The 25,771-nt window shown below is 56.2% G+C and overlaps 1 protein-coding gene across 1 annotated transcript; it reads left to right on the top strand.

The window, feature by feature from the left end:
• The first annotated feature begins 92 nt into the window (after window positions 1-92).
• SF3B3 (splicing factor 3b subunit 3) lies at window positions 93-25,771 on the top strand. The gene is made up of 26 exons (XM_035543754.2): window positions 93-229; window positions 405-514; window positions 1,394-1,720; window positions 2,480-2,652; window positions 3,002-3,143; window positions 3,954-4,066; window positions 4,766-4,903; window positions 5,673-5,776; window positions 6,940-7,105; window positions 7,619-7,714; window positions 8,234-8,306; window positions 13,444-13,595; window positions 13,883-14,038; window positions 14,309-14,464; window positions 14,921-15,064; window positions 15,815-15,937; window positions 17,378-17,532; window positions 18,289-18,463; window positions 19,063-19,268; window positions 20,112-20,268; window positions 21,332-21,457; window positions 22,423-22,635; window positions 23,546-23,644; window positions 24,010-24,153; window positions 24,614-24,718; window positions 24,984-25,771. The coding sequence occupies exons 2-26, from the start codon at window positions 445-447 to the stop codon at window positions 25,122-25,124; spliced, it is 3,654 nt and encodes a 1,217-aa protein (XP_035399647.1). The 5' UTR covers window positions 93-229; window positions 405-444; the 3' UTR covers window positions 25,125-25,771.

Genomic DNA, 25,771 nt, shown 5'->3' with positions numbered 1-25,771 from the left:
AAGCCTCGGGTTTTTTTTCTCGGGGGCTCGCCGAGCGGGGAGAGGCCGCGTTTGTGTGGGAGTCCTGTCAGGCAGCGCGGCGGGCGGCCCGCCCCTCACGGCCCGCGGGGCCTCGCGCGAGGGCCCGGGCGGGAGGTGCGGGGCTCATGGCGGAGCGGGCCGGCGGGGAGCCCGCCTAGGCCGCACGGCCATCCGCCGCCATCCGCCGCCGCCCGCCGCCATCCGCGCGGTAGGGCCGCTCCCGGCGCGTCCCTGGGCCGGGGGGGCGCGGTGCGGGCCGCCATTTCGGGGGCGGGGGGCGGCAGCGGGGAGACAGCGCTGAGGGAGGCCGGGGGGGGGGGCCGAGGGCAGGCCGGGGGTGGCTGCACGCCGCAGATGATTTTAATAAGCGTCTCTCTGTAAAGTTCTAGGCTCGGCCCGGCCGAGGCGTGAAGCGACGCCACCATGTTCCTGTACAACCTGACGCTGCAGCGCGCCACGGGCATCAGCTATGCCATCCACGGCAACTTCTCAGGTAGCTGCGCCGCGGGAAGGGGCTGCGGTGCCCGGGGTGTCCTCGGCACCCGCACGGCTTCGGCCGGCGGTTGTCGCCTCCTCTGGGGCGTGCGGCTGGAGCTCTGCGGGAGGGTGGAGGGGAGTTTGGTTGTCCGTGATATAACGGGGCGTTTCGGTCGCCTCCGTCGTCGCCCAGATGCTCCGGCGTCGTTGTTCGTGGTGAACAAGTCCCTGTGCGCTTAATTAGTGATTACAGCAGCAAATAAACGCCAAGGGGGTGTTGTTGTTGTTGTCTTGGGCGTGCGGCTGGGACCTGTGGAAGGATGAGGGGAAGTTTGGTTGTCCACGATACTGCGGGGGGGGGTTGTTCTCTTCCAGCTCCTTACCTGCCATTGAAGTTTCCCTTCTGTAAATGGGAGAGTTACCAAAAAATATCTTCCCTGCCCCCCAGCACTGCAGGGCTGGGCAGTAAGTTCTTAAGCAAAGGGCAGTAGTAATGAAAAGGCACTAACGTGTAAGTGGGAACCAAGTTGGTGTGACAATAATTGCTGTATAAATCAATAAAATAGATACATCAAAACGAGTAAAAGCTTTTATAAAGATTAATCAAAGATTCATTCCAGGAGTTGGACTCAATCGTTGTGGGTCCCTTCCAAGTCGGGGTATTCTGTGATTCTGTGATCATCACCCAGATGCTCCAGCATCGTTGTTAGTGGTGAACGCGTCCCTTTACGTTCTTTTTTAGTAATTATGGCAGTAAATAAATGCCAAGGAGTTGCTGTTATTGTCATTCTAGTCTCATCTTATTCTCATTACCAAGAAGCTTTTACCACAGAGCGCCTCGGGAGCGCTCTCACACCATGCTGTCCCTCACTCCTTTGCGTTCCGGGCCCCGCAGGAACCAAGCAGCAAGAAATCGTCGTGTCCCGGGGCAAGATCCTGGAGCTGCTGCGCCCGGACCCCAACACGGGGAAGGTGCACACGCTGCTGACGGTGGAGGTGTTCGGGGTCATCCGCTCGCTCATGGCCTTCCGCCTGACGGGCGGCACCAAGGACTACATCGTGGTGGGCAGCGACTCGGGGCGCATCGTCATCCTGGAGTACCAGCCCTCCAAGAACGTCTTCGAGAAGATCCACCAGGAGACCTTCGGCAAGAGCGGCTGCCGCAGGATCGTGCCCGGGCAGTACCTGGCTGTGGACCCAAAGGGCCGCGCGGTCATGATCAGTAAGTCAGCGGGGGTCGGGTCCTGCTTTGTGTTCCTGTCCCGGGGTTAGCAGCTTCGAAGCGAGCCCCTGCCGGGTGTAATCGGGGTGTTTGTTCTCAGGGGGCTCGTTAGGCGCATCAGGGAGAGTGCAGGCACGTGGGCTGGTTCCTTGACGCTGCGCAACTTAATTGGCCCCCAACGGTTTGGGAAGGCAGCTTGCCTCACGGCGAGCAGACAGAGCCCTGGCACGCACTATCTAGGAGAAACACTGGGGCCTCCAGTAGGGCCTCCAGCCTGAAATGATGCTGTGAATTCATGTCTCTTCTCCGAGATGAGTTGTGAGGACAACCAGATGCGTTTCTGATCAGGCTTTGCAGGCAGGGGGAGCCTGGGGTGGGCTTTTTGGGTTTTTTTGATAGGATTTACCGTCAGCTGGCCGGTGTCACTAACGGTTGTGCTTCTGCAGCCAAAGGGACAGCGAGCTTGTGGTGTGAGTGAACACTGTGCGTGAGTTCCCTCTGCCCACGTGGTGCTGACAGGGGAGCGAGCACGGGGCTGGGCAGGCCCAAAGAGCAGCGTTAGGCGTCAGGGAGCTGGGGGCTCTGCTGTTGCTTGAGCCCGAGGCACTGAAAATGAAACGTTTGGTGTTAATTAGAGGCACGGGGTGCCCGCAGCAGCGGAAATATGCTGACACCTCGTCGCAGAGCTTGTGTGCGTAGGGGCAGGTGGGCACGAGGGGCTGTGTGGCCCCGCGCTGCCCCACCGCCCTCCCGTTTCAGGCGCTATCGAGAAGCAGAAGCTGGTGTACATCCTGAACAGGGATGCCGCCGCCCGCCTCACCATCTCCTCCCCGCTGGAGGCGCACAAGGCCAATACCTTGGTCTACCACGTGGTGGGAGTCGACGTGGGGTTTGAGAACCCGATGTTTGCCTGCCTGGAGATGGATTACGAGGTGAGAAGAACCCGGTTGCCCTTTGCTAGCCTTAACGCTTTATTTCTCTTCCGCCCTTTACCTGCCCATGAAGGCAGGGAACGCTGCCTGCCTTTGCTGTCCCAGGGAACTTCTGTCTCAAAGTCACCTGCTTCTGGTCGTGCCTCCAGTCAGACCCGGGATTCAGTTCCGTCCCGGTGCTTCTGCTCAGGGTCTTGCTGTTCAGCTGCAAATGGGCACGTTTGCTTCCTCTGAACCTTTTTTGTGCATTGCCTTTGGGACTTCGGCACTTCGGAATGCTTCCACCAAAAGCATCCTGCCGTCGGTGGCTTGAAAGAATTTAAAATCTGAAATCTGTGGTTTGTTTCAGGAAGCAGACAACGATCCAACGGGGGAAGCAGCAGCCAACACACAGCAGACGCTGACGTTTTATGAGCTGGACCTGGGTTTGAACCACGTTGTTAGGAAATACAGCGAGCCCCTGGAAGAGCACGGCAACTTCCTGATAACAGGTACCGGCCACCGGGCTGCTTTGGGTCCTGGGGCAGTAGTCTGAGCCACCGGTGTAAATTAAGTGGGAGTCAGGTTCCTGTGTGGAAATATTTAGAAACGCACCGACGCAGCTGAGGTTTAAAAAGAGATGCAGAGCTCTGAGGTTTCCCTCGGGTTCTCATTGCTCAGAGCCACGAGATGTTAAAATTAGCCAGGGACAGACACGAAGGGATGCAATCTGAGGGACCACACGGGTGCTGCTGTGCTCCCACATGGGATTCCAGCAGCTAACACGCACACGAGGGTCTCTAAACACAAGGAGGGAAGCGAAGCGAGCCCCCTGGCCGTGGGGCCCTCTCCGGGAGCAGCAGAAGCTGAGGAGGAGCAGCGCGCTCTCTTCTTGCCCCACTGCTGGGTCCGAGCGCTGCTGCCCGCCCACGGGGCTCGACAGCAGCCTTCTAAAGGCGCGCTCAGAGGACGAAGGAAGGCTCAGAAAGCCTCTGGGAGATTTTATGGCAACGAGCAAACGTGCCAGTAACACAAAGGTCGGCCTCAGCTGACGGGCTGCTGGTGTTCGGGGCATGGCGTGGCTTTCTAGACAAGGAGATGTGAAGGATAAAACAAGCGATTGGTCTGAAGCCACCTCTTTTTCTCCTTCCTAAGCCCTCGGTTCGGTGTCTCTTTCTCCTCGGTCAGAGCAGACTCACATTTAGGGTTACTCAGAGCAATAGGACCTGCGCTGTTGTAAAGAAAACTAAAATGCTTTACAGGCAGCGAGTCAGACCCGTGGCAGGGACTCTTCAGGGTAACATTTTTTTGTTGTGTTTCAGTTCCTGGTGGTTCTGACGGCCCCAGCGGGGTGCTGATCTGCTCAGAGAACTACATCACGTACAAAAACTTCGGTGACCAGCCTGACATCAGATGCCCAATTCCCAGGAGACGGGTGAGAGCTCCGGGATCCCTCCCTTACCCTTTTTTGAGATTTTTCTTGTCGGTGCTGAACGTGTGCTCGGTGTCCGCCTGCGTCGGGAGGATTTAAAGCGAGGAAGGAGGGTTGCGGTCTGTCGGCCTGTCGTCTCCCCTGCACGTGGGGACGTGGGGGTGTGCGCAGCCTGAAGGGATGAGTTTGGTTCATGTCTCTTCTCTGAGGCTCGCGCTGCAGACACCACAAAGGCTCTGATCAGGCAGCGCTGGCAGCGTGAGAGGATGACTGCAGACGGTGAGGCACGCTTGCCGGTGTGGGTGCGGGTGAATTCGGCGGCAGCTCTGTCGTAGCTTCAGCTGCTCCGTCCTCTGCCACCGCCTCCTCCTCCTCCGCTGCAGGTTCTGGCAGAGCTCTGAGCACCTGCCAAAGCTCGGTGCTGCTCGTGGGATGCAGCCCTTGGCTCTGATATGTGAGGGTCCTCCGGGAGGAGGGTGAAAGGGGCAGGAGGGGGAGCGCTGAGGCACAGCGCCTGAGGGATGTATTTCCTGCAGGGGAGGGGATGTGCCGGGTGTGACGGGGCGTGGGCTTTGTGCTGAAAGCCTGTCCCCGTGCGGTCAGTTCTTGGGCGCCCGTGAGGTGGGAGCGCTGCAGGCAGCGGCGCCACACGTGTGCTTGCTCTGAGTCTTCCACCAGTGACCCCGCGTGCTCTCTTGGCAGAACGACTTGGACGACCCGGAGAGGGGTATGATTTTTGTCTGCTCCGCCACACACAAGACCAAGTCCATGTTCTTCTTCCTGGCCCAGACGGAGCAGGGAGACATCTTCAAAATCACTCTGGAGACCGACGAAGACATGGTGAGCACCGTGGCAGAACAACACAAAGCGCTCGTTGCCACAGAGTCCTCGGTTCATTGTTCTGCCCGATTCTCGAAACAGGCGAATGCCTAATATTTTGGGTTTGGCTCTGGTGGTGCGTGGTCTGTGTGCTTTGTAACAGCTACACCCATGGCCGTAACGGCTCCTTGCTCGTACAGAGGCAGCACGAGGTTTACAAAGCTGTTGTGTATACGCCGCAGTCGATCTCGTTGCCACTTGAGATACAGCCACCTTGGTGCAGCTGGTCTGTGAGCTGAAATAAACCTGAACCGAGGTGGCTTGCTGCTGCCTGCCCTGGTGCTTCTCAGTGAAGAGATCCCTGCCGCACTGAATCACGTGCTTGGTGCTTGTTTTTTTCTGAGTGTATGTCCAATGTTAGTTCCACCTGCGTCTAAACACATCAAATTCAGCGCAAAGAGTGAGTGTGCAGCATCTGTAAGTGGCTCGAGACCGTTCTTGAATCGTTCTTTACCAAGGGGTGCTGTGACCGTGCCAGACGCAGACATTTGCTCAGGACAGTTGTGCACTTGTGGAGGACGGCTGGTGTGCAGTGATGTGCAAACTGAGCCAGTTCCCTCTTCCTTTTAGGCAGTTAACTTTCACATCTGCCTTTGTTTTTTTCTAAAATGACTCAGTGTTTCAGAAGCCAGGAAGCCTCAGGATGAAGCGGAAGGCCTGGCTTTTCTAGTGAGAGACGTGTACGGCTTTAGTACTCTGCAAGCACAGTCACGTCTTCGTCTGCTTTCAGGTGACGGAGATTCGACTCAAGTACTTCGACACCGTTCCTGTGGCTGCTGCCATGTGCGTGCTGAAGACGGGCTTTCTCTTTGTGGCTTCTGAATTTGGAAACCAGTGAGTAAACAATTGCACATCGGCATTTTTCCCCTGAAACAGCCTGTTTCTGTTCAGGACTGCAAGCCGACCCTTGACCTTACTGAACATAAAAAGACAATCTCTGTTTTAATGAGTGGATTAATGCTTTGTTCACATGGCTGGAGCAGAACAATTGGGTTAGGCTATGACTGAACGGGGAATTTTCTTGTTGTTGAACCCAGATTAAATACTGTAGGGCAGAGGACAGAAGATAACGTGTTGCTGCAGCAGGTTTTGGAAGAACTGAGCACTTAGGGTTCATGTAGGATCAGTCGTGTCCCGATGGATGAATTATCTTTTGGTTAATTTGGTTGATTTTCACTGAACTTGCACGCGTAGTACAGCGTCTCAAAACCTGATGGCGTGCTCGGGAGTAGGTAGGGGTTTTTTTTATCAGTAACTGTGTGGCCCGCTTGTTAATACAGTCGTTCTCGAGGGCTTCCTCTTCTTGTATTTGGGGCTCAAGAATATTCCAAAGATTGGAAGAAGGCTTTGGATGTGGCTTTACAGCGGTATGCTCACAGAAATGGAGGTCTGTGCTCTTCTGACTGCATCTGCGGAGTCAGCCACCCGGGGGAGCTCCCTCTGGTTTACCAGAGCGGCTGAATTCAGTTTTGTAAAGCAAGCTTTTGAGGAAGCCATGTTCGTTTGCACATATTAAAAATAGGAATTGAATTGGCCTGTCCTCCTGCATTTATTTTCTCCTCTGAAGTTTAACTTGATCGTTGTGTTATTTAGACCCATAAAATGGAACAGAGAGTGAGGTTAGAAGTAACGAGGTGAGAGTACTCCAATAAAACACGGAACTGCAGAGCTGCAGTCTTATTTGTTGGCCCTGCTGGTGGCCTCAGCCGCCAGTGCTTTGGCTCTACCACGAGCATCTCCGAGGCAAAACACCGAAACTCTGCGATACCTTGCCAGGGACAGCTGCAGATGAGGAGACCTCGATTTAATTTATTCATTTAGCAGCCATCAGATTCCCTCGTAACGTGTTCTTGTCACCAAGTAAGCGACCCCTAAGGCTAAGTTTTAATGGCTGTGGGGTAGGGAAGGATTTCCTCCACCCTGCTGCCCAGTATTTGGCTGTGCCTGACTTGGAGCAGCCCGTGCTTTGTGCTCAGCGTGCTCTCGCTCTGTCCCAGCTACCTGTACCAGATAGCTCACCTGGGCGACGACGACGAGGAGCCCGAGTTCTCTTCTGCCATGCCCCTGGAGGAAGGAGATACGTTCTTCTTCCAGCCACGACCCCTCAAGAACCTGGTGCTGGTGGATGAGTTGGACAGTTTGTCGCCTATTCTGTGTTGTCAGGTGCGTTGCCATCAGCAAGCTCCCTCCCACTCTTAAATCTTTCTCACTTGGAGGAATTCATTGTGGAGGCGTGATTTTTTTTCCCTCTGCTTTTCTGCAGAGTATTTGCGTGTAAGCAGAGTCACCAGAGCTACGTTATCCTAGCTTTCCAGAAATTCTGTGCTACAGTAAATGCTGGTAGAAAAGCAGGCCTGCTAAATCCTCGGTCAGCTGCCCGAGACTGGCACCTGCTCTGACAGGTTTTGATTGCCGTGGTGATAAATTCACATCAGGACGTACGGTGTCGGCCAGCAGTCCTGTGCTGGTCCTCTGTTGACCATTAGACCGGTTCTCATCCCCTCTGCAGAGGGGCTGGGTAAAATTTGACGTTATTTCAGGGCAGCAGATGGCACACCCTGTGGCATCCTCACAGTTTGTAGTGGCTGAAGAAAGCATTAAAGCACTAGCACGGCGTACAGAGCTCGGTTTTATTTCCTCTTCCTGCGGATCGTTTGACACCGTTCCTCCCCGCAGATCGCGGATCTGGCCAACGAGGACACCCCCCAGCTGTACGTGGCCTGTGGCCGGGGGCCCCGCTCGTCTCTGAGGGTTCTGAGGCATGGGCTCGAGGTAAGACTTCAGCTCCTCAGAAACACAGCGGGAGGCAGCGGGAGATGATCTGAGGACTGAGGGTGCTGTGAGGAGGGGACTCTCCTTTCGCTGTAGTCTGGAGGCAGATGAAGACTCAAGGCTTGTGCCTCGGAAGTGGGAGGGCCGTGCTGTTCGCTCTCAGCCTCAAAGGCTTTTTGTTCTGTTGACTCCGCACCACCTGCATTTTGTCTCCCCTAACACGCGAGCGTCTCGAGCTGGAGCTTTCGCAGCGTCCCTGCCAGCTGCTGCTGCTCTCGGTGCCGGGGGCGGGTGACCCCGTGTAAAAGCTGGTCAGCTGGAGCCCTCGTGTTGCGACAGCGCTGCTCAGCGCGCTCTGCCCCCTTGCACATCTGGCACGGGGGGAGCATCAGAGCTGGGAATTTGGTAGTTTTCCTGCCCGGTTGTGGGAAAGCTTAAAGACTGATTGTTACAGTAAGTAATCCCCCAGTAAGTCTGAACATCTGTTATCAAAAGAACCTGGTCCCCGTTTCCCCCTAGGTGTCCGAAATGGCCGTCTCGGAGCTGCCCGGTAACCCCAACGCTGTGTGGACCGTGAGGAGGCACGTTGAAGGTACGGGGTGCTCTCCTAAAGCACGGGGAGGTGATGACATGCTTTGGGGTTCTTTTGCTGTTTTTTGGGGGGGTCTTTTGTCCGAGGAGGTAGGAAGGGTGCAGCACGGTGGCTGTGTGCTGTCCCCGAAACTCAATTTGAATCGGCAAATTGTACGTGGAAGCCCCCCTAGGACTGTCACGCTTCCCTTTGGCAAAGAAACACCTGCCCCCACGGCCCGCTGTGCTGCATCTCCAGAATTCTGCTCGCCCTTTCCACCTTCCACGAGTTCTTGCTCTGACATCAGGAGGCAGCGGCACTGCTGTGTGCTGGAGCAGGCTCGCTGCTTCAGAGGTGTTGACGACTGCAGGCATCAGCTCTTCGCGAGGCAGCAGGATGCGAATTATGGAACAAAGCAGATAAATGGGCAGCAGTATCTGTGTTTTATTACTTCCCTCCGTGCCTGTCTGTAAAGAAAACAGCCTGTTTGGGCTCGGACGTGCTGCCTATTCAAAACCCCAGCGGGATGTAGGGTGCTGCGCGTTCCAGGAAGTCCAGTCGTTGAAATTGTCCAAATGTATGAGCTTGTGGGTTTGCTCGTATTTTTTTAACCTGCTCCAAAATGATGGATTTGCCTTGCGAAAGTATAGGAGGAAATGTCAGCCCTCGTCCTGCCTCTCTCGGGGGTGAGAACGGAGGTCCTCAGAAATGCCAGGCACGCCTGAAATGGAACTAGTCGGGGTGCTGGTGTGTCTCCGTGGCTGTTCCTGAGGCAGTGCACGTCTCGCGGAGACGTGCTGTGGTCTTACGCTCTGGGTATAGAAATGGCAGGCTGTTGCAGCAGAGACCCCATCCTCCTGTGCTGGTATCTCGATTTTAAGCAGTCTTGGAGTAGCGTGTCTTCCAGGGAGCCTGTGGGGGTGTCAGGCGTTGCTGTGGGATTTTCCTCGCCACCTGAGACCTGCCTTCAATTCCTGTATTTGTGTTCTGAGGCTCGGGTACTGCCTGAGCAGCATGGAAGGGACCCTGTGCGGGAGGTGCCTGCGTGTTTCCCAGAAATGAAAGGGGTCAGAAGGAAAATATTTCCACGGTTCATATCAAAACCACGTGATTTTCTTTAAAAGAGGCATTCCAGTTTGCTTGTGCTCCTGCCTTCCAGAATAGGAGCTGGTAACGTTGTTTGCCTTGGAGAGATCGAGACTTCCGACATGACCTTACAGTTTTAAAACCTTTCCTGGTGGGGTTCCAGAGGAGCACTTTGACTTGCAGGGGACGGAGGACCATCGCTAACCCGCATAAAGCAGCCCGGTCTTGCTGCTGCCTCTTTTTCCTCTTACCAGGTTTTCTGAGTTTCAGCGTAAAGATCTCGATGACTCCAAAAATGCTGGAAGCTGTTGGCAGCCGTGCCGCTTTTTACATAGTTTACCTTTCTGTAAAAGCGATCGCCAAGCCACGACTCACTGAATTCACACAGTTCCTGTGGGTTTTAATCAGGCTGCAGGGCCCTTCCAGACACCTGTCTGATCCTGAAGCTGCACGAGTGCTGGTGTGAGTGCTCAGTTTGCAGTCGGGCTGCCTGGCACTGCCTCGGTGCCGCGGCGAGCGCGTGCCGCAGGGCCTCAGAGACCCGTGCGGGCTGGCAGCCTTCGGAGCAGTACTAACCCTGGCTGGTACGTGGTGATGCACACTACCAATACCGAGCCTCTTTTTTTCTTCCGCAGGTGGCTGGTGGTGGAGGTGCTGATCACCACAGGTGTGTACCTACTGCTAGGGGCTCCTGAGCAGTCCCACAGGTTAACCACGCACAGTCCCAAAGTCACGGGGCTCCCTTTCCGCTGAGCTTTTCAGTGCATGAGTTCGGGAAGCTGTCGTGTAGCTGGAGATTGGTGCCTTTGGGCTTCAGTAGCTGAGGAGTAGAAGGCATCTCCCGTTCCTTCTCAGGCTCTTTGGGGGACAGAATAATTGACTGTGTCTGCAGAATGGTGTTCTGCCTAAAATCGGGTGTGCGTTCGAGAGGCGTTCTCAGCTCCCGAGCTGCTTTTTTTGTTTCCCCCTCAGAGAAAGCAACCAATAATTCCTGAGGCACCCGTAGGCGTTGCTGGCATGGGGCTGCCCTGCGGTCCTGGCACCTGCCTGCCATCAGACAGGGGAGCAGAGGGCTTTGCACCAAACCCTGGGTTATTTACAGCTGGGTATTGAGGGCTGGGAGCTCAAGGCTGTGCGCTGGGCCGTGGAGGCAGCTGCCAGCTCCTGCGCACACGGCGCTGCGCGGTGAGTCAGTGCTGCAGGAGTAAACAGGAGCCCGGGGAGATGTGCTGGCATCCCCCTGGGTATTCCAAGTGAGAGTAGCCCTGAACCTCCTCACCGCTTGTCTCTGCCCACTGAGCTGTGTGTGTTTGCGCAAACCCAAACGCCGCGGGTCTGGGCGCGTGAAACGCCCGTGTCGGGCGCGGGCTGGCTCGCGGTGATGGAACTCCGGGGGCTGAACCAAACTGAATTCCCGGCAAGGCCCAAAAAGGGCAGCGGCACGGCGTTCCTGGACAGAAGCGTGATGTTTTCCTAACTGGTCGTGGCGTGCACGGGGCTGCAGGAGACGTGTACGGAGGGCACAGGAGAACGAGTCCGGCTGTGGCTCCTCGGGCACTGAAACGTCTGTCGCTAGCTGAAAGGGGCGAACTGGAGCAATTAGGGCAGTAGTAGCCATCCCTGCAGCCTTGTGCCTGCACACAGAGTAACGCCTGTCTGCCCGAGTCAGGCAGCGCGGTGCTGTGCTTGGGGTTGTACGGAGCTGAGTGGTTATCTTGTCGTGTCAAGATAGAAAGCTCTGTTCTTCAGCCGAGAGTACTTCTCCGCGTGCCCCGGGGATTTAGCCTCCTTAATTTCAGCTAGGCAGTCTTCTGAAGCAGAATCGTATGGAGTCTGCATGAATGCGGCCTACTCACTGACTTCACTGGTAAATCAAAGCTTTTATTCCCGAAGCCTCAGCAGAGAGGCCCGAAGCGACACTCCTGGACTTGGAGCAGAAGTGCACTTGTCGCCATTACCGACGCAGGATTAACGACGCGCGCTGGTGTAGCTAAAGCAGTGAAAAGAAAGAGCTAGAAGCCTTGAGAGGCAGGATTGAGTTTTGTTTGGAGTAGGACTAAGGGAATCTGTTTGGCTTTCTTCATCCTGCTCCAGCCCACGTGGGTGAGCTTCCAGCTGGAGCACGGAGGTTTGTCATGAGAATGACGGCCCCGGGGGAAGGAGCAGCTCTCAAGAAGTTTGGAAAGCAGCGATGGTCTTTGCAATGGAATTTTTAGAACATCCTGTCTACAGGATATTTATGAATTAAAGGGCAGTGAACTGCTAGAATCACTAGTTAAAGCAGTCGAGGAATTCTTGCAGGCTTCTGGTGTTCAACAATGCATGCAAGTTTCAGGAGAAGCCGTGTTTTAGAGCAGAAAGCAAGCGGTGTGTGGCAGCGCACAGCTCACCGGACCCCTACCGTCCCCTGGTAGTGGCAGAGGAATTCTGCTAGGATCTGTTTCTGTGTGCGGGCTCCGTTCTTGTTTCCTGGCTGTCCCGCGTGGGTCTGCTTCCCTCGGGGTCTGGGGGCGCGCTGCAGGTCCTGGCTGCGACCGCTGAGGGAGTATTGCTGGAGCCGTGCCACGGGGCAGTGCTGGGGCTGCTTCAGCTGCACAAAGCTCCTCCGTCTCCATCGGAGCCTGCGCGCCAGATGTTCAGAGAAAATGAAGCGTTCTTCACTTGCATATTTTCAGCTGCGTGTCAGAGCTGGGTAGTAGACATGACACAGCAGATTTGGCAACACCTTCCTCTGAGCAGGGTGGGTAGGAAAAAGATGTGTTCCTGGAGCCTTTGGTTCGGTTACCAGCTTAAAGGCAACCGAACTAGGCTGCGTGTTGCCTGCTGGCATCCCGTACTCGTCCTGGTGGGAGCTCTCTGTTCTCTTTCCATGCCTCGAGATGCGTTGGTTGCTTCTCCGTGTCTCTCACCGGTGCTAACCCTGGTGAAACTGCTCGGGGGGCACAGCTGGGACAGCTCTCGCTCCCCTTCACCTGCTAATTCATGCGATTTGGTGCCTGAGCTTGGGGTGGAATTGGGTGCAATGGGTTTCTCCTCTTGAAGAAACGGCACGTGCATGACAACAGCACCAGGAGCTTCTCTGAGGCAATCCCACTCCTCCGCTGAGGCTCCTGGCTCCGTTTCCCAGCCGGCTTCGTTGCTGCTGTTACGTTCATTACTCTGTTTTAACAAGACTCTCCCCTCCCCTCTTTACTGCCTCTCTTGCCGCAGAATGCAGACGTGCAGCAGCAGGCCGGGGCTTTCCATCTGCACGCTGCCCCTGCCCCGTTTCCCACGAAGTTTCCCTATTTCCGTGTGAGCCGTTCAGACTGTTTTTGTTAGCATAGCTTCTCCCTGTCCTTCTACTGGACTCTCCCAAGCTGTTCCCTCTGGGAGAAGCCAGCGCTGGACGTGATGGCTGCAGTGCTGTCACCGGCACCAGCAGAAGTAAAGGTCAACTCTTGCTCCGTCTTAAAGATGGGATTTTCTCATCCTGGGAGCCCGTATGGGTGGCAGTGCGAGCGTAAGGCAGCTGAGCTGCTGGGTGCAGGTGGAGCAGGCCAGCCCCGAGCTCACCTGCTGTCCTAAACGTGCAGCCTGTTACCGTGGGGACACTGGGTAGAGGTGGGGTTTGCAAACTCCTGTTCACAGCGTCCACGGTGCGGTTTCTGCAGACAGGTTCCGTGGTTCAGGTTGTTGGCGTTGGGCCTCGCTGGGTGTTACATCTGGGTTCGGCTCCTCGTGTGAGGTGGGGCAAGGGTCTTAAAAACTGCAGGCCCTGTGCCGTCCTCGGCAAGCGGTAGGGTTGCTTGGCAGAATGCGAGCAAAGAAGTCAGTTCATCACGAACTGACTCCGTACAGAGATCATCGCTCCGTCCTGGCTCGGTCTGGTGTTCCTCAGAGCCCAGCAGTGGACGGCTTTTGCGCCGCATGCCCTGGGATGAACTCGCACAGCACTGCCAGCAGATGCAATTATCGCTGGAGTTCTGCTGAAGAGTAACTGCTAGACATCCGTCAGGCTGTGAATTTGGGTGGGAAGCCTTGCATTTATTTAATCAAGTCTTTTTTCCCCCCTCCTGTCTCCCTTGCTCAGATGAATTTGATGCCTATATCATCGTGTCCTTCGTAAACGCCACGCTGGTGCTGTCCATCGGAGAGACCGTAGAAGAAGTGACTGACTCGGGGTTCCTGGGTACGACGCCCACCTTGTCCTGCTCCCTGCTGGGGGACGATGCTTTGGTGCAGGTAAAGGACAGCTCCTGGCACCTCTGCGGCTCCTTCTCTCTTTTATCCTGCTAGTTAAACTGGGCAAGCTGAAAATGCTCCTAAACTCCCTCAGTGCACGCTCAGTGGTTTCTTGCTGTAGTTCAGAGATAAAATGCTTCCAGCTGCGAGTGGCGTTGTCCTAGTCCGGCCTACGGCACGTAGGGCACTGCTGCCGGGGTGGTGCTTGCTTTGGCTTGCTTGTGTCGGAATTCCAGGTGAGGCGAAAGTTGGGAATCCAGGAATTAACGTGACCTTTTGTCCTTCAGGTGTACCCGGATGGGATCCGGCACATCCGAGCAGATAAAAGGGTAAACGAATGGAAGACGCCCGGGAAGAAAACCATCGTCAAGTGCGCTGTGAACCAGAGGCAGGTGGTGATAGCGCTGACCGGAGGAGAGCTGGTTTACTTCGAGATGGACCCGGTACGTGTGGTGTTGACCTGCTGAGGGAGGCTGGAAGGGCACGGCAGAGCGTGGGGCGCCTGCCCCAGAGCAGACCTGCTGTTCTGGCCCTTTGAGTTGTCAGTGAAACAAGGCTGTACAGAAATGGTTTAAAAAATAATAATAATTCAAAGCTCTGTCTTCAAAATAAATTTAAAACCAACTGGGGGAAGGGTCTGGAGAGAGATTTTGGTGCTGGTCCGCCCCGTTGCCCAGTTAATAAATAAACTTTGTGCCTCTTGGGCTTCTCAGTCGGGACAGCTGAACGAGTACACAGAGCGGAAGGAGATGTCGGCCGATGTGGTGTGCATGAGCTTGGCCAACGTTCCGCCCGGCGAGCAGCGCTCCCGCTTCCTCGCCGTCGGGCTGGTGGACAACACTGTCAGGATTATTTCCCTCGACCCTTCGGTGAGTAGCGGCTCTGGCTTCGCCTCTTGTTGGCTCGGAGCCTTCAGAAGGGAGCTCGGGAGCCGCGTCCCGGGGATGTCAGGAAGGAATGGCTTTAACTGGTGTGGCTTCTCTGCCGAGCTGAGAGGAAGCGTGGCCCTCGATCCCAGCCTGAAACAGATTCCTTACTTTTATCTGGTCTTGCTCAGGCCTGGCCATTTACTAGATAAGATATAAAAGTTTTTTTTTGTTCTCCTCTCTTCTCACTGTTTGTATCTGTGGTAAAAGCAAACTCATTCTGCAAGTGGGTTTAGCAGCAGAGCGGCACCATCATTCCTCTGCCTGTGACAGACGAGTGTTCAGAGCTCGTCTTCCACAGACCGCAGAGTTGTTGCCACTCCTCGCTTGCCACAATCCATCATGCCTGTGTCTGTTGTGACTTTTTTTTTTCCTTTTTTCCCCCTCTGCCTCCCGCAGGACTGCTTGCAGCCGCTGAGCATGCAGGCCCTCCCCGCGCAGCCCGAGTCGCTGTGCATCGTGGAGATGGGCGGCACGGAGAAGCAGGACGAGCTGGGCGAGCGGGGCTCCATCGGCTTCCTCTACCTCAACATCGGCCTGCAGGTGAGCGGGGAGCTCGCCGTGTGGCGGGGCACAAGTGCAAGTTTCCCCCTGCGTTCCCAGACCCGAGGCCAGGCGGGAGACAGCACATTCCCCCAGACTTCGCATGGGACAAGTTGTACTCTTCCCCTTGCAGAAGGAGGGCAAGCTCTGCAAATTTCTCGGTGAAATGTTGTTGGTCATTTCTCCAGAAATTGCCTGGAGGGCAGGATATCAAAGGAAGTGACTGCCCACAACCGCAGGCTCTGCTCTAATAACTCTGCTGCTGCACAGTTTTTGTTGCATCCAGTTCTGACTCTGTGATCCTTGACCAAAAAATGTTGTTTTGACAATTCAACATGTGGCAAAAATAACCAGAGCAGTCTCAAGTGATGTCAGAAGGCAAACTTAAGCAGCGTGGGCTTTGGGGAGTGAATGCTTTGTACTGAGAGGGATTAGGAAACTGAGTCAGTCCTCAAGCTTTTCAGGGCTATGTGATGTACCAAAATTCTGGTCAATGTTTTTTGCTTTTGCTTTTTTTTTTTTTTTTAATAGTAATTCCTTTCTGCCTCTTGGGAGTGTGCAGGAGCTATGGTTTGTGATACTAAGAGCCAGTTTAGGTAGAGAGTGGTTACAGGAGGGGTTGTATCAGAAGCTAGGAAAACAAAAGCCTGGTTCTTCAGAAATTGTTTCTTCTGTCTTGAGTAATACGGGGCTGTGGCTGTTAACTCTGTGTCTGTAATCGTGGTCTGACTGTGATTTCCTGCTGCCAAGAACGGTGTGCTGCTGCGAACTGTGCTGGACCCCGTGACGGGTGATCTCTCCGATACCAGGACCAGGTACCTGGGCTCGCGGCCTGTGAAGCTCTTCCGGGTCCGGATGCAGGGCCAGGAGGCGGTGAGTGGGGCGAGCTCTCCGAGGGGGGCAGACCCAGTCCCCCGTACAGCTTCCCCGTTGTCCTTACTGGTGGGCAGGGCAGGGGGGCCTCCTGGCAGGGCCCCTCTGGGTGAAGGTGGGAAGCAGAACGACTTCGTTATGGAGCTGCCTGGCCTGCAGCTCGCTCCTTCCACAAACACCTTTGTTCCTGTCACTATTCTCCGTACCCTTGGGAATTACCGTGTAGTGCTGCCCTGCCTTGCCTGGAAGGGAGTCATCCAGCCACAGGCTGTGTTTGCAGCTTGCCTGGAAAGCCCTGCACGGATTTCTTGGCACGGAGACACTGAAAAATCTTGTCCTGCCTGCCTCGGTGGACAGCCAGAGGGAGCCCCGTGCTCCTGGGCTGCTCAGTGCAGGTCGTGCTCATCTCCCGCACCAGTCGAGAGCGGCACAGCCAGGGGCTACGATGTTAACGCGCACAGCTAGAGGAAAATATTTGTAGGATTTGGCTCGCAGGGAAGAACTTGTTTCATCGGAAGTGCCGTTTTAGCCCTTCTGATGTGACACTGGGGAGATCTGCCACCCCCTGCCTGACTCATTTTTGGATGACACCTTCAGGGTTGAGAAACGCTGCCGGGCAGCGCAGGGGGCTGGAGCTGGGGATCCAAGCTTCGCTGTCATGTTGTGGTGCACGGCGTGGGTCTGACCTGCTCCTGCCGGCCTCCCAGCTGTAACTCAGAGAGCAGTTCGAGCAACCGAGCACCTTCTGCATCGACACCAGTCTTGGTTTCTTGTCTGACAGCCTGGGGAGGAAAACCACGCTCGGGGACAGCTGGTGTGTGGCTTGGAGCAGCCTCAGGGCAACTCCAGCTCTTGCTGGTCAGGCAGAAAGGAAAATTGGGCTGCTGTTGGGTTAGCCAGATGTGGGAAGCTGAGGAGTTACAAGTCCGTCTGCTTCCTTTGTTTCCCTTAGCGTAATCGATTGGAAATGGGCTACTGATTTTATTTATTTATTTATTTTTTAAGTAACTGTCACTTAGATTCCAAAGCAGAGCTACAGCACTTGGAGGGTGATGGAGCTACAGCGTATAGTTCTTTTGTAAGACCTGTTCCCATTAGAACATTGGTTTTTTTTGTTTAAGATATGAAAGTATTAGTTGATCTTGGATATTACAGATAAAATTTTCTGTATTGTACCTCAGTTTGAGTGTCCATTGTCTTGACAGCTCCTCTTCGTGCCATGCACGGTTCCCAGACACCGCTGTCTCTTGGAAGCAAGCGGTGTTTCCGAAGGTGTGCTCTGAGCTGGGCAGAGCCCACCCACAGGAATTTATTCCATTTTTCCAGCAGTGGGGGGTCCGTTGCCGCGCTGTTCATTCACCTATACCCCTTCCTGTTGCACAGAAGGAGCTCGCCTCCGTCCCCAGGCGTGCCCAACTCGCTGCCTTCTGCCTCTTGCAGGTGCTGGCCATGTCGAGCCGCTCCTGGCTCAGCTACTCCTATCAGTCGCGTTTCCACCTGACTCCCCTGTCCTACGAGACCCTGGAGTTCGCCTCCGGCTTTGCCTCTGAGCAGTGCCCCGAGGGCATTGTGGCCATCTCCACAAACACGCTGAGGTAAGAACTGGGGGGATGCCAGAAGGGCCTTCAGAAGGAGAGGGGTGAAGTGACTCAGCTTCGTTTTCAAGGGGTTTTTTTGAGGTTATTTGATTACGGGTCATGATTTGGTAGAAACGCTTGTCTGTGTTTCCGAAAGCAAACAGAACAGAAGGGTGCTTATGTCAAAAAGAAACAGGGTGTGGTGCGCTTCTCCGGTTGGTGCTTTGTAGCTTTTTGAAATAACAAATGTGATTCGGGTAATCCTTAAATTCACCGCTCCTTACCGAGGGAAGTTGTTGATAACTGAGAGCCTGTTGTGCATTAGGACCGTCAGGCTTGTGACCTGAACTGGCTGCTTTGCAGAACTCAGGGCACGTCATCTGAGCAGTCAGCGGCACGACAGGCCTGGGGTTGTTGTGTTTTTAAATCAGGGATTAAATCGATATGAAAATAACGAGGGAGCACAAATTCGGGAGCTCTGCTTCATGCACTTGAACAGGCGCTTTCTTCATATCAGTCCTCGCTGAGATTGCAGCATTCATTGCTTTTCAAGGAGCCATTCTTTCTGGAGAGACTTGTGGTTTTCAGTCACGAAATGCCAGAAGAACTGGCATTTCAGCTGGCAAGCTGCAGAAGAAAGGCTGGCTGGTCAGGCTTTGGCATTTTTCATGCAGTTGTAACTAGAACATCTCTGAGGAGCGTTGGATGACCCTCCGCCCGTGGGACAGCCGCTGTCGGATTGTGTTGACCACCTCTCACGTCTTTGTCCCCCAGGATTTTGGCGCTGGAGAAGCTGGGGGCAGTCTTCAACCAGGTCGCCTTCCCCTTGCAGTACACACCCCGCAAATTCGTCATTCACCCCGAGAGCAACAACCTGATCATCATCGAGACGGACCACAACGCCTACACCGAGGCCACCAAGGCGCAGAGGAAGCAGCAGATGGCCGAGGTAGGCGGGGTGGCGGACAGGTGGCACACGCGTCCCTTCCCTGGGGACAACTTCTGCTGAAACCCTCGCCTCTCGGCGGTCCCAGCTGCTGCTGCCCGCTCCTTTCGGTGCTCTGTACGGACACAGGCGCTGAAGGGAGTGGAAATGTGCCTCGAAACGTGAGTGTCGGCAGGATGCAGTGCTCCCCAGCGCTCCTCTCCTTGCGTGTTGTTTTGACAAGCTCTAAAAACCCCTTCTCAGGACAGTCCTGCTTGCGTAACGCCGTTCCTTGGGTTCTCTGGGAGAATGTTTGGCTTTCAGTGGGTTTTCATCTTCAGTTTGCTCAATGTTGTTTCCAGAGCTGTTGCTCTGGAGAAACAGCTCCCCAGACAGCTGCCCCTCGGGCCGGGAAGAGCTGACAGTGTGCTCTGAGACCTGCTGGGGGAACGAGCTCAGGACAGATGGCAGCTTCACAATTCAAAGGCTTTTAGGGCTTCCCAGGTGGAACCTTGCTCTGGAGTACCTGGGCTGGGGGTCAGGGGGTGTATTCTGCGCAGTGTCGGCAGGTCTGTGAGGAAGTGCTCTGAGCTGGTTTTTCCCCTTCCTTTAACGTGCCCTAGGAAATGGTGGAGGCTGCGGGCGAAGATGAGCGGGAGCTGGCCGCGGAGATGGCCGCAGCCTTCCTGAACGAGAACCTGCCGGAGTCCATCTTCGGCGCTCCCAAGGCAGGGAACGGGCAGTGGGCCTCTGTTATCAGGGTGATGAACCCCATCCAGGGAAACACCTTGGATCTGGTCCAGCTAGAGCAGAACGAAGCCGCCTTCAGGTAAGAAGCAGTGCCAGGCGCAGCAAAAATCCCTGCTGCTGCTGAGTCTTAGGTGGGGTTTTTTATTTTTTCATCATTTTCCTGAACTGTTAACGACTGCGAGTTGAAGTCCAGACGCAGCATGTTATCAGGAGGCCGGGTGAATTCCCGGAAGGGATTGCCACGTGCTCAAACCTTTTGTCTTGCCTTTCCTTCCCATCCTGCCCTCGTCTGTCTGCACATGACACCGGGAGCTGGTGCAGCTCTCCAAATTCATTCGCTGGGCCCCGGTGCTTAAAGAACAACACGGGGGTGGAAGTGAGAGATAAGAGAGCTGGGAACGCGAGAACATCCTGCGCCTGCTTGCTTCCTCTTCTCGTCCAGATAAACGAGCGGAGATGGGAAGGGAAGCGTCGGAGGGATGCGGGGAAGGCAGCACAGAGCCTCAGCAGGTGGAGCGGGGTTGGGTCGCGCTCGCCCAGAAGCTCTGTCCTGTTTGTCCAGAATTCCCAGCCTGGCTGAGCTAGGCCCCAGGCAGGAAATAACAGTGGAAGGGGAGGAAGCTTACACGTGCGGTCCAAATTGGCACAGTCTTTGGAAAAGAGCTTTGAGTGGGGCTTCGCATGTGGCTAAAGTCTGCGAGAGCATAAAAGCAGTGCTTTGGGCATGTGAGACAGCTGTGGTGCATCTTTTTTATGGGGGAGTGAGGGAATCTGCTCCAAACATGACCGCAGGGAGGAAAACTGACCTCTGGAAGTGAAACCTCGCTGCGGGAGGGCTGGGCTGACCTGGGCAGGCGCAAGCTGTGCTGCGGGTGGGTTTGTGTCGCAATGGCGCTGACCCCCGGTGTCTCGTCCCCCCCAGCGTGGCCGTGTGCCGCTTCTCCAACACGGGCGAGGACTGGTACGTGCTGGTGGGGGTGGCCAAGGACCTGATCCTGAACCCGCGCTCGGTTGCTGGGGGATTCGTCTACACGTACAAGCTGGTGAACAGCGGCGAGAAGCTGGAGTTCCTGCACAAGGTGAGGGGGGAGAGGGAGCAGCCTCTGGGTGCCCTGAGCGTAGCGGGAACGTTGCAGCACTGCCTCAGATCATCATGCGGGTGTTACACACTGGAAACAGTTTCCAAGAAAACAAGCCACCTCCCCCCAAAATCACATGGGGCGTCTTGTGCAGAGCTGAGGACACAACGCAGACCTCCCGGGAGTCCCGGTCCTTTGCCTCTAGCTGTCTTATCTAATTGGCAGACAGGAAAGGAGTGGTTTTTTCCATGCCCCCACCGAGCAGGGGAGAGAGCAGCTCTGTTTCTGCCTCAGCACGAGCTCAGGGAGCTGCACTTGGCGCTCGTTTATGAAATGAACTCACACTCGGTCGCTTGAGCCCTGGCACCGAGGCGCTCGGCCCGGTGCTGGCCGCACGAAGCTGTCGCCGCGCTTCTTGGCTGCCTGTAGGAAGCGCTGGTTGCCCAGGGGACAGCTTGGCTGGCAGGCCTCGGGGGCTTTAGCAAGGGTTTCTGCAGGGCTGTATTTAAACCGAATTGTGTTCTTCCAAGTGCTTCCAGCACGATCAGGGTTTGAACACGTGGGGAGGGAAATTGGGGCTTCCTTCGCATCTCTGGTCCTGGTGCCGCGGGTGGTTCTGTTCTGGAGCACGGCCCCCTGGTGCCACCGAGCACCCCCTTTGGAGCTGATGGTGTGAAACAACTTCTCGTAGCCAAGGCAGCCGAGCTGGGAACGCTAACTGGAAGCTCCCTCTGGGTAGTTTTAGGCAAAGCATCAAATCTTTCTGTTGAGGATAAAAGCAACACGAAGAGCAGAGGCAGCAGGACCTCGGCTGGGGCGCTGCCAGGAGGGCGCTGTCAGTAGCGCTGTCAGTGCGTTAGCGCCCGTGTGGCTGTGCTGGCGTTGGGAGGGTGCCCTTGTCCCCCACCTGTTTAAAAGGGTTGTGGTCAGCTGCTGAAAGCCTTGGTGCGTGCCAGCGAGTTTCTGCCAGGCCGTAGCCGAGTCCCTCCTGAGGCTCGGCGTAAGCTCAGCTCTGCCGGTGGGGATCTCACGGCCTTCCTCTTCCTCTTCCGTCCCTCTCTAGACCCCCGTGGAGGAGGTTCCTGCAGCCATCGCCCCCTTCCAAGGACGAGTCCTGATCGGGGTTGGGAAGCTGCTCCGTGTGTACGACCTGGGCAAGAAGAAGCTGCTTCGGAAGTGTGAGAATAAGGTACTGGCTCTTGTTCTTCACCACGGCTGCTTGCATTGTGGGCAAAGCAAGGCTTTAGCTGCTGCTGCTGCAGCCCCCAGTGTGCCCTGGGACTTGAGAGCTGGGCCTGGGCCTCGCGGTCCACCCAGGGCAGCCTCAGCAGCTCTGCCCGTGCCGGCTCGGTGCTGTTCACCGACGTGTGCAGGAGCTGCAAATGCGAGAGGTCCCGTGCAGATACAGCGTGACAGCTGCTGGGAGCGGTTCCTTAAGTGGCTGGGGACAGAAGCTGGGTGCGTACGAGCACCTCTGCAGTTGGCTGGAGCACCGAAAAGGGGATTTTTCTCTTAAACTATTTCTTGGACTTTTAAAGGCACAGGATCAACGGGCCTTCTTGTTCCGCGTCTCCGGGATTTGAAGAAAAATTTCGGAGCGTGGTTTTCTAACTGTTAATTGCCTGCTCCTCCTCCTCCTCCTCTCATGCTGGTTGCACAACCCGTGCCAGGTGCTGGCTGCTGCACAGCCAAACGCAGCAAGCTGGGAACTTGTAGGGGAATGGCTTTTTGTTATGTTTGTTCTTCCTTTGTTTTTTTTTGTGTTTTTTTTTTTTTTCTTCTCTGCTGAGTATGACTTGCATGAGAAATCGAAGCTGTCCTGCAGGGCTGCAGCAGTGAGGGGAAGCCCTGCTGCTGACGTCTGGTTTGCTGATGGCGCTGCTTCTCTGGGTGCTGGTCTTGCATCCGTTCACGGCCCGCTAAGTGAAAAATGTTGCCTTGCAAGGGCCCTGCCTTGGCTGCGTGTTCAGCTTGGGGCTGCAGCGTACCCCAAGTGTGACAGGTAGCCTTGCAGGAGACGCTGAGAAACGGGCAGCCAGCCCCGGTTCACAGAGGGAAACGCTCTCAGGTGGAGCAGGACGGAGCTGATGGCACCTGGCTGGGTTATGCTTCCCTGGTGGAGGCACTCAGCTGTTGTCCTTCCTCCCCCCGCAGCACATCGCCAACTACATCTGCGGGATCCAGACCATCGGGCACAGAGTGATCGTGTCGGACGTCCAGGAGAGCTTCATCTGGGTGCGCTACAAAAGGAACGAGAACCAGCTCATCATCTTCGCCGACGACACCTACCCGCGGTGGGTCACCACAGCCACCCTCCTGGATTACGACACCGTGGCCGGAGCCGACAAATTCGGCAACATCTGCGTGGTGAGTGTGCCTCGGAGAGGCTTTCTGAACACGGATGTCTTTTTCCTTAAAACACCCATGATTTGTCTTAAAGGAATGAGAATCTGTGCTCAGCTGGAGGCAACGCCCTGTGCCATTCCCTTGTTTTTTATGGGGCGCTGGCTGTCGTCACAGCGGCCGGCTGCAGTTTATCAGTTTAAGCTAAAGCAAACAAGTTAGAGAGTCATCGGGTCAAAACCCACTGCGTTTCTGAAGCATCCGATGACTTTACCTTAAAACTGCCCCAGAAATTGCTGTAAGCCTTAAAACGATGCTTGGTCTCGTGGGCCCTTTCACAGCCACTTGTGTCGGGGTGATCACTCTCACTTTCCCTGCCCAGACCTCAGCGCCAGCGCTAGCTTTCTCTGTCACTTCCTCCGAGAGATGGTGTAGTCAGTGCCGACACTTCCCTGCTTGGCTGGCCTTCGGCCGGGGAGGAGGAGAGAGCAGAGAGAGAAAGCTCTGTCTGCCAGAGCTTTCATCTCTGAAGCGTGCTTGGGCGCTTCGCAGCGCAGAGTGCGGCGAGTGTCGGACGTTACACCCGCAGGAGTTGGCCACCGCACGCAAATTAATGCTCTTGGTGTCCCTGCCCCGAGCTGGGCTCGTTAAGGGCACCCGCCTTCAAAGCAACCCTGCCTCCCGGCGTGGTCTGCACGTGCCAGGCAGAGCCTGCTCGAGGTCTTGCCCACGTTTTTGGGCCGTCAGTCTTAATAACACGGTTGCCATTTAACCCTGGAGCCCCTGCTGGAGGGATCAAATTGATGATTTTACAGTAAGCATAGAGCTGTTCCCGTAGAGCCCACCCGAGCGGCCTGTTCAGAGCCCCAAAGGCTTTCCCGAAGCGCACCACTTCTCTGCACCTTGTTGACCCTTCCCTGCTCTTCCGACACAGGTGAGGCTGCCTCCCAACACCAACGACGAGGTAGACGAGGACCCCACAGGCAACAAAGCTCTCTGGGACCGGGGGCTCCTTAACGGGGCGTCGCAGAAGGTAAGGCTTCATGGGAGGAGGACGTGCTGCTTGCTGTGGAGCCAGTCCTGCTCCTGCACGCCCGCTGTGCTGCGCTGGTGGGATTTCAGCATCATCGGGAGCCAAATCCTGCCTCTGCCCATTGGGTGGTGCTGGGTGGAAGCCGCACACTTGTTTTCTTTTCCTCCTCGCCCTCGTTAAATCCCTTTGCCCAGCTCGAGGGTAGCTGAGTGGCATGCTGAGCTGTGTCATCTGCTCGCAGGTGCAGGGCACGTCCCCTCAGAAGGCAGTCTCGGAACTCGCGGGTGGTGGGGTCTGTTCGTGTTCCTCTCCCTTTGATGCTTTCATACGAGCTGAATGCATGTGCTGCTGTGCTCGACTTCCAGGCCGAAGTGATCATGAACTACCACGTGGGAGAGACGGTGCTCTCGCTGCAAAAGACCACGCTGATCCCCGGAGGCTCTGAATCTCTCGTCTACACCACCTTGTCGGGGGGGATAGGGATCTTGGTCCCCTTCACTTCCCACGAGGTAAGTGCGCCCTGTCGTCATGCTGCTTTCTGTGCGCTCTCTGTGAACGTGCTGCATCCCTGAGGTACCTCCAGGGCTCTGCGGGGCTGCAGGAGAGCCTGTGGCTGCAGGACAGCTCAGTTGCAAGGGGGAGGAGAAGGAGCTCAATAACCCCTCCTGCTGCGCTGGGCTCGTCAAGAGTTCAAAGCTTTTCTTGTCCCACTGCTGCTGTAAATCCCTCCTGTGTCTGAGGGGGGTTGCCCAGCATTGTGCAGGGCCGTGTAGCCTGCCAGTGCTGGTGCTTCACGTCCCGGAGGCAGCGTTCTTGGCTGCGTTTGTCGGGGCCTCCTGGAGCAGCGTGAGGGGGTGATGACCACCAGAGCTGGGCCACCATCAGCCCTGGCCGAGCCTGGTGGCAGCAGCGGTTCCTGGCTGGTGCCGTAAGCGCGCGATGATCCGTGCTCTTTTCCTCTCTGCTCAGGACCACGACTTCTTCCAGCACGTGGAGATGCACTTGAGGTCGGAGCACCCCCCTCTCTGCGGGCGGGACCACCTCAGTTTCCGCTCCTACTACTTCCCGGTGAAGGTGGGTCCGGGTGCGGGGCCGATCGCCACGTTTCGGGGGCTGCTCGGGGACTTCGCGCCAGCAGGTCCTGGCCTCTCCTCGGTGGGGGGAGGTTTGTGAACCAGTACTGGTGTGGTGAGCGTGGCGGCGACCAAAACTGGTGCTTGAGGAGCTCTGGGACCAGGGAGCTCTGGGAGCGAGCCGTTTGCTGCCGCTTTCCCCGCTCAGGCAGGGCTTGGTGCCCTCACACCCTGTCGCTTCACCTCCCTCCTCCTTGTCCCCCCAGAACGTGATCGACGGGGACCTGTGCGAGCAGTTCAACTCGATGGAGCCCAACAAGCAGAAGAACGTGGCCGAGGAGCTGGACCGGACGCCCCCCGAGGTGTCCAAGAAGCTGGAGGACATCCGCACGCGCTACGCCTTCTGAGCGGGAGCAGGGCTCGCTGCGCTCCGGGGGCGCTCTCCCGAGCACGCGTGGAGGGAGGAACGTGTGCGGGGTTGTTTTGATTTTGGTTTTCTTTTTAAACAGTGGTTCATTCCCCTCGGTTTATGTTCCAAAGTAACACGATCCCACTGAGTATCAGCCATGAGGTCTCCCTGTGCGCCCCACTGCTCCTGCGAGGGCTCGCGGTCTCCTGGCTGCCCGTCGGCGCCGTCCCCTGGGGGGAGCACCCCAGGGAGGACACAGCGCCCTTCAGGGGGTTGTGCCCTGGCCCCTCCAGCTGCACCCTTGCAGGACGGGAGGTTTTTGTGCAAATTCCCTGATTTTTAGAAAAGGGAGCAGCTGCGGCGTGGCTCAGGGCTCCTGGGGGCCGTGGGTGGCTGCCCTAGGGAGTGCGCGGCCGTTTCGCTCTTGGGTGCTCCCTCCTGGAGGGCGAGGGGGTTTTGGCCTCGCCGTTTTTGCCTGTTTTCTCTGTAAATAGAGTTTTGTACAATGTCGGCTCTCGGGGGCGGGGAGGAGCAGGGCCCGGCTCCGGGACTCGATGCGTTTCATAACCCCTTTGGCAGGAGCCGCGGCTGCGCGCCGTGCCCGAGCAGCACATGCAGGACGCAATAAAAGCCTGGTTTTTAACC

The sequence above is a fragment of the Cygnus atratus genome, chromosome 12 (assembly GCF_013377495.2).
Source record: "Cygnus atratus isolate AKBS03 ecotype Queensland, Australia chromosome 12, CAtr_DNAZoo_HiC_assembly, whole genome shotgun sequence".
In the NCBI taxonomy this organism is placed as follows: domain Eukaryota; kingdom Metazoa; phylum Chordata; class Aves; order Anseriformes; family Anatidae; genus Cygnus; species Cygnus atratus.
The sequence above is the reverse complement of the archived record's forward strand: the minus strand, read 5'-3'. Positions and strand labels throughout refer to the sequence as shown.

Coding starts and splice junctions, on each gene's coding strand:
- SF3B3 (XM_035543754.2), top strand. CDS start 445: ATGTTCCTGTACAACCTGACGCTGCAGCGCGCCACGGGCATCAGCTAT. Junction 14,039..14,308: donor TTTACTTCGAGATGGACCCG/GTACGTGTGGTG, acceptor TGGGCTTCTCAG/TCGGGACAGCTGAACGAGTA. Junction 15,938..17,377: donor GGATGCAGGGCCAGGAGGCG/GTGAGTGGGGCG, acceptor TGCCTCTTGCAG/GTGCTGGCCATGTCGAGCCG.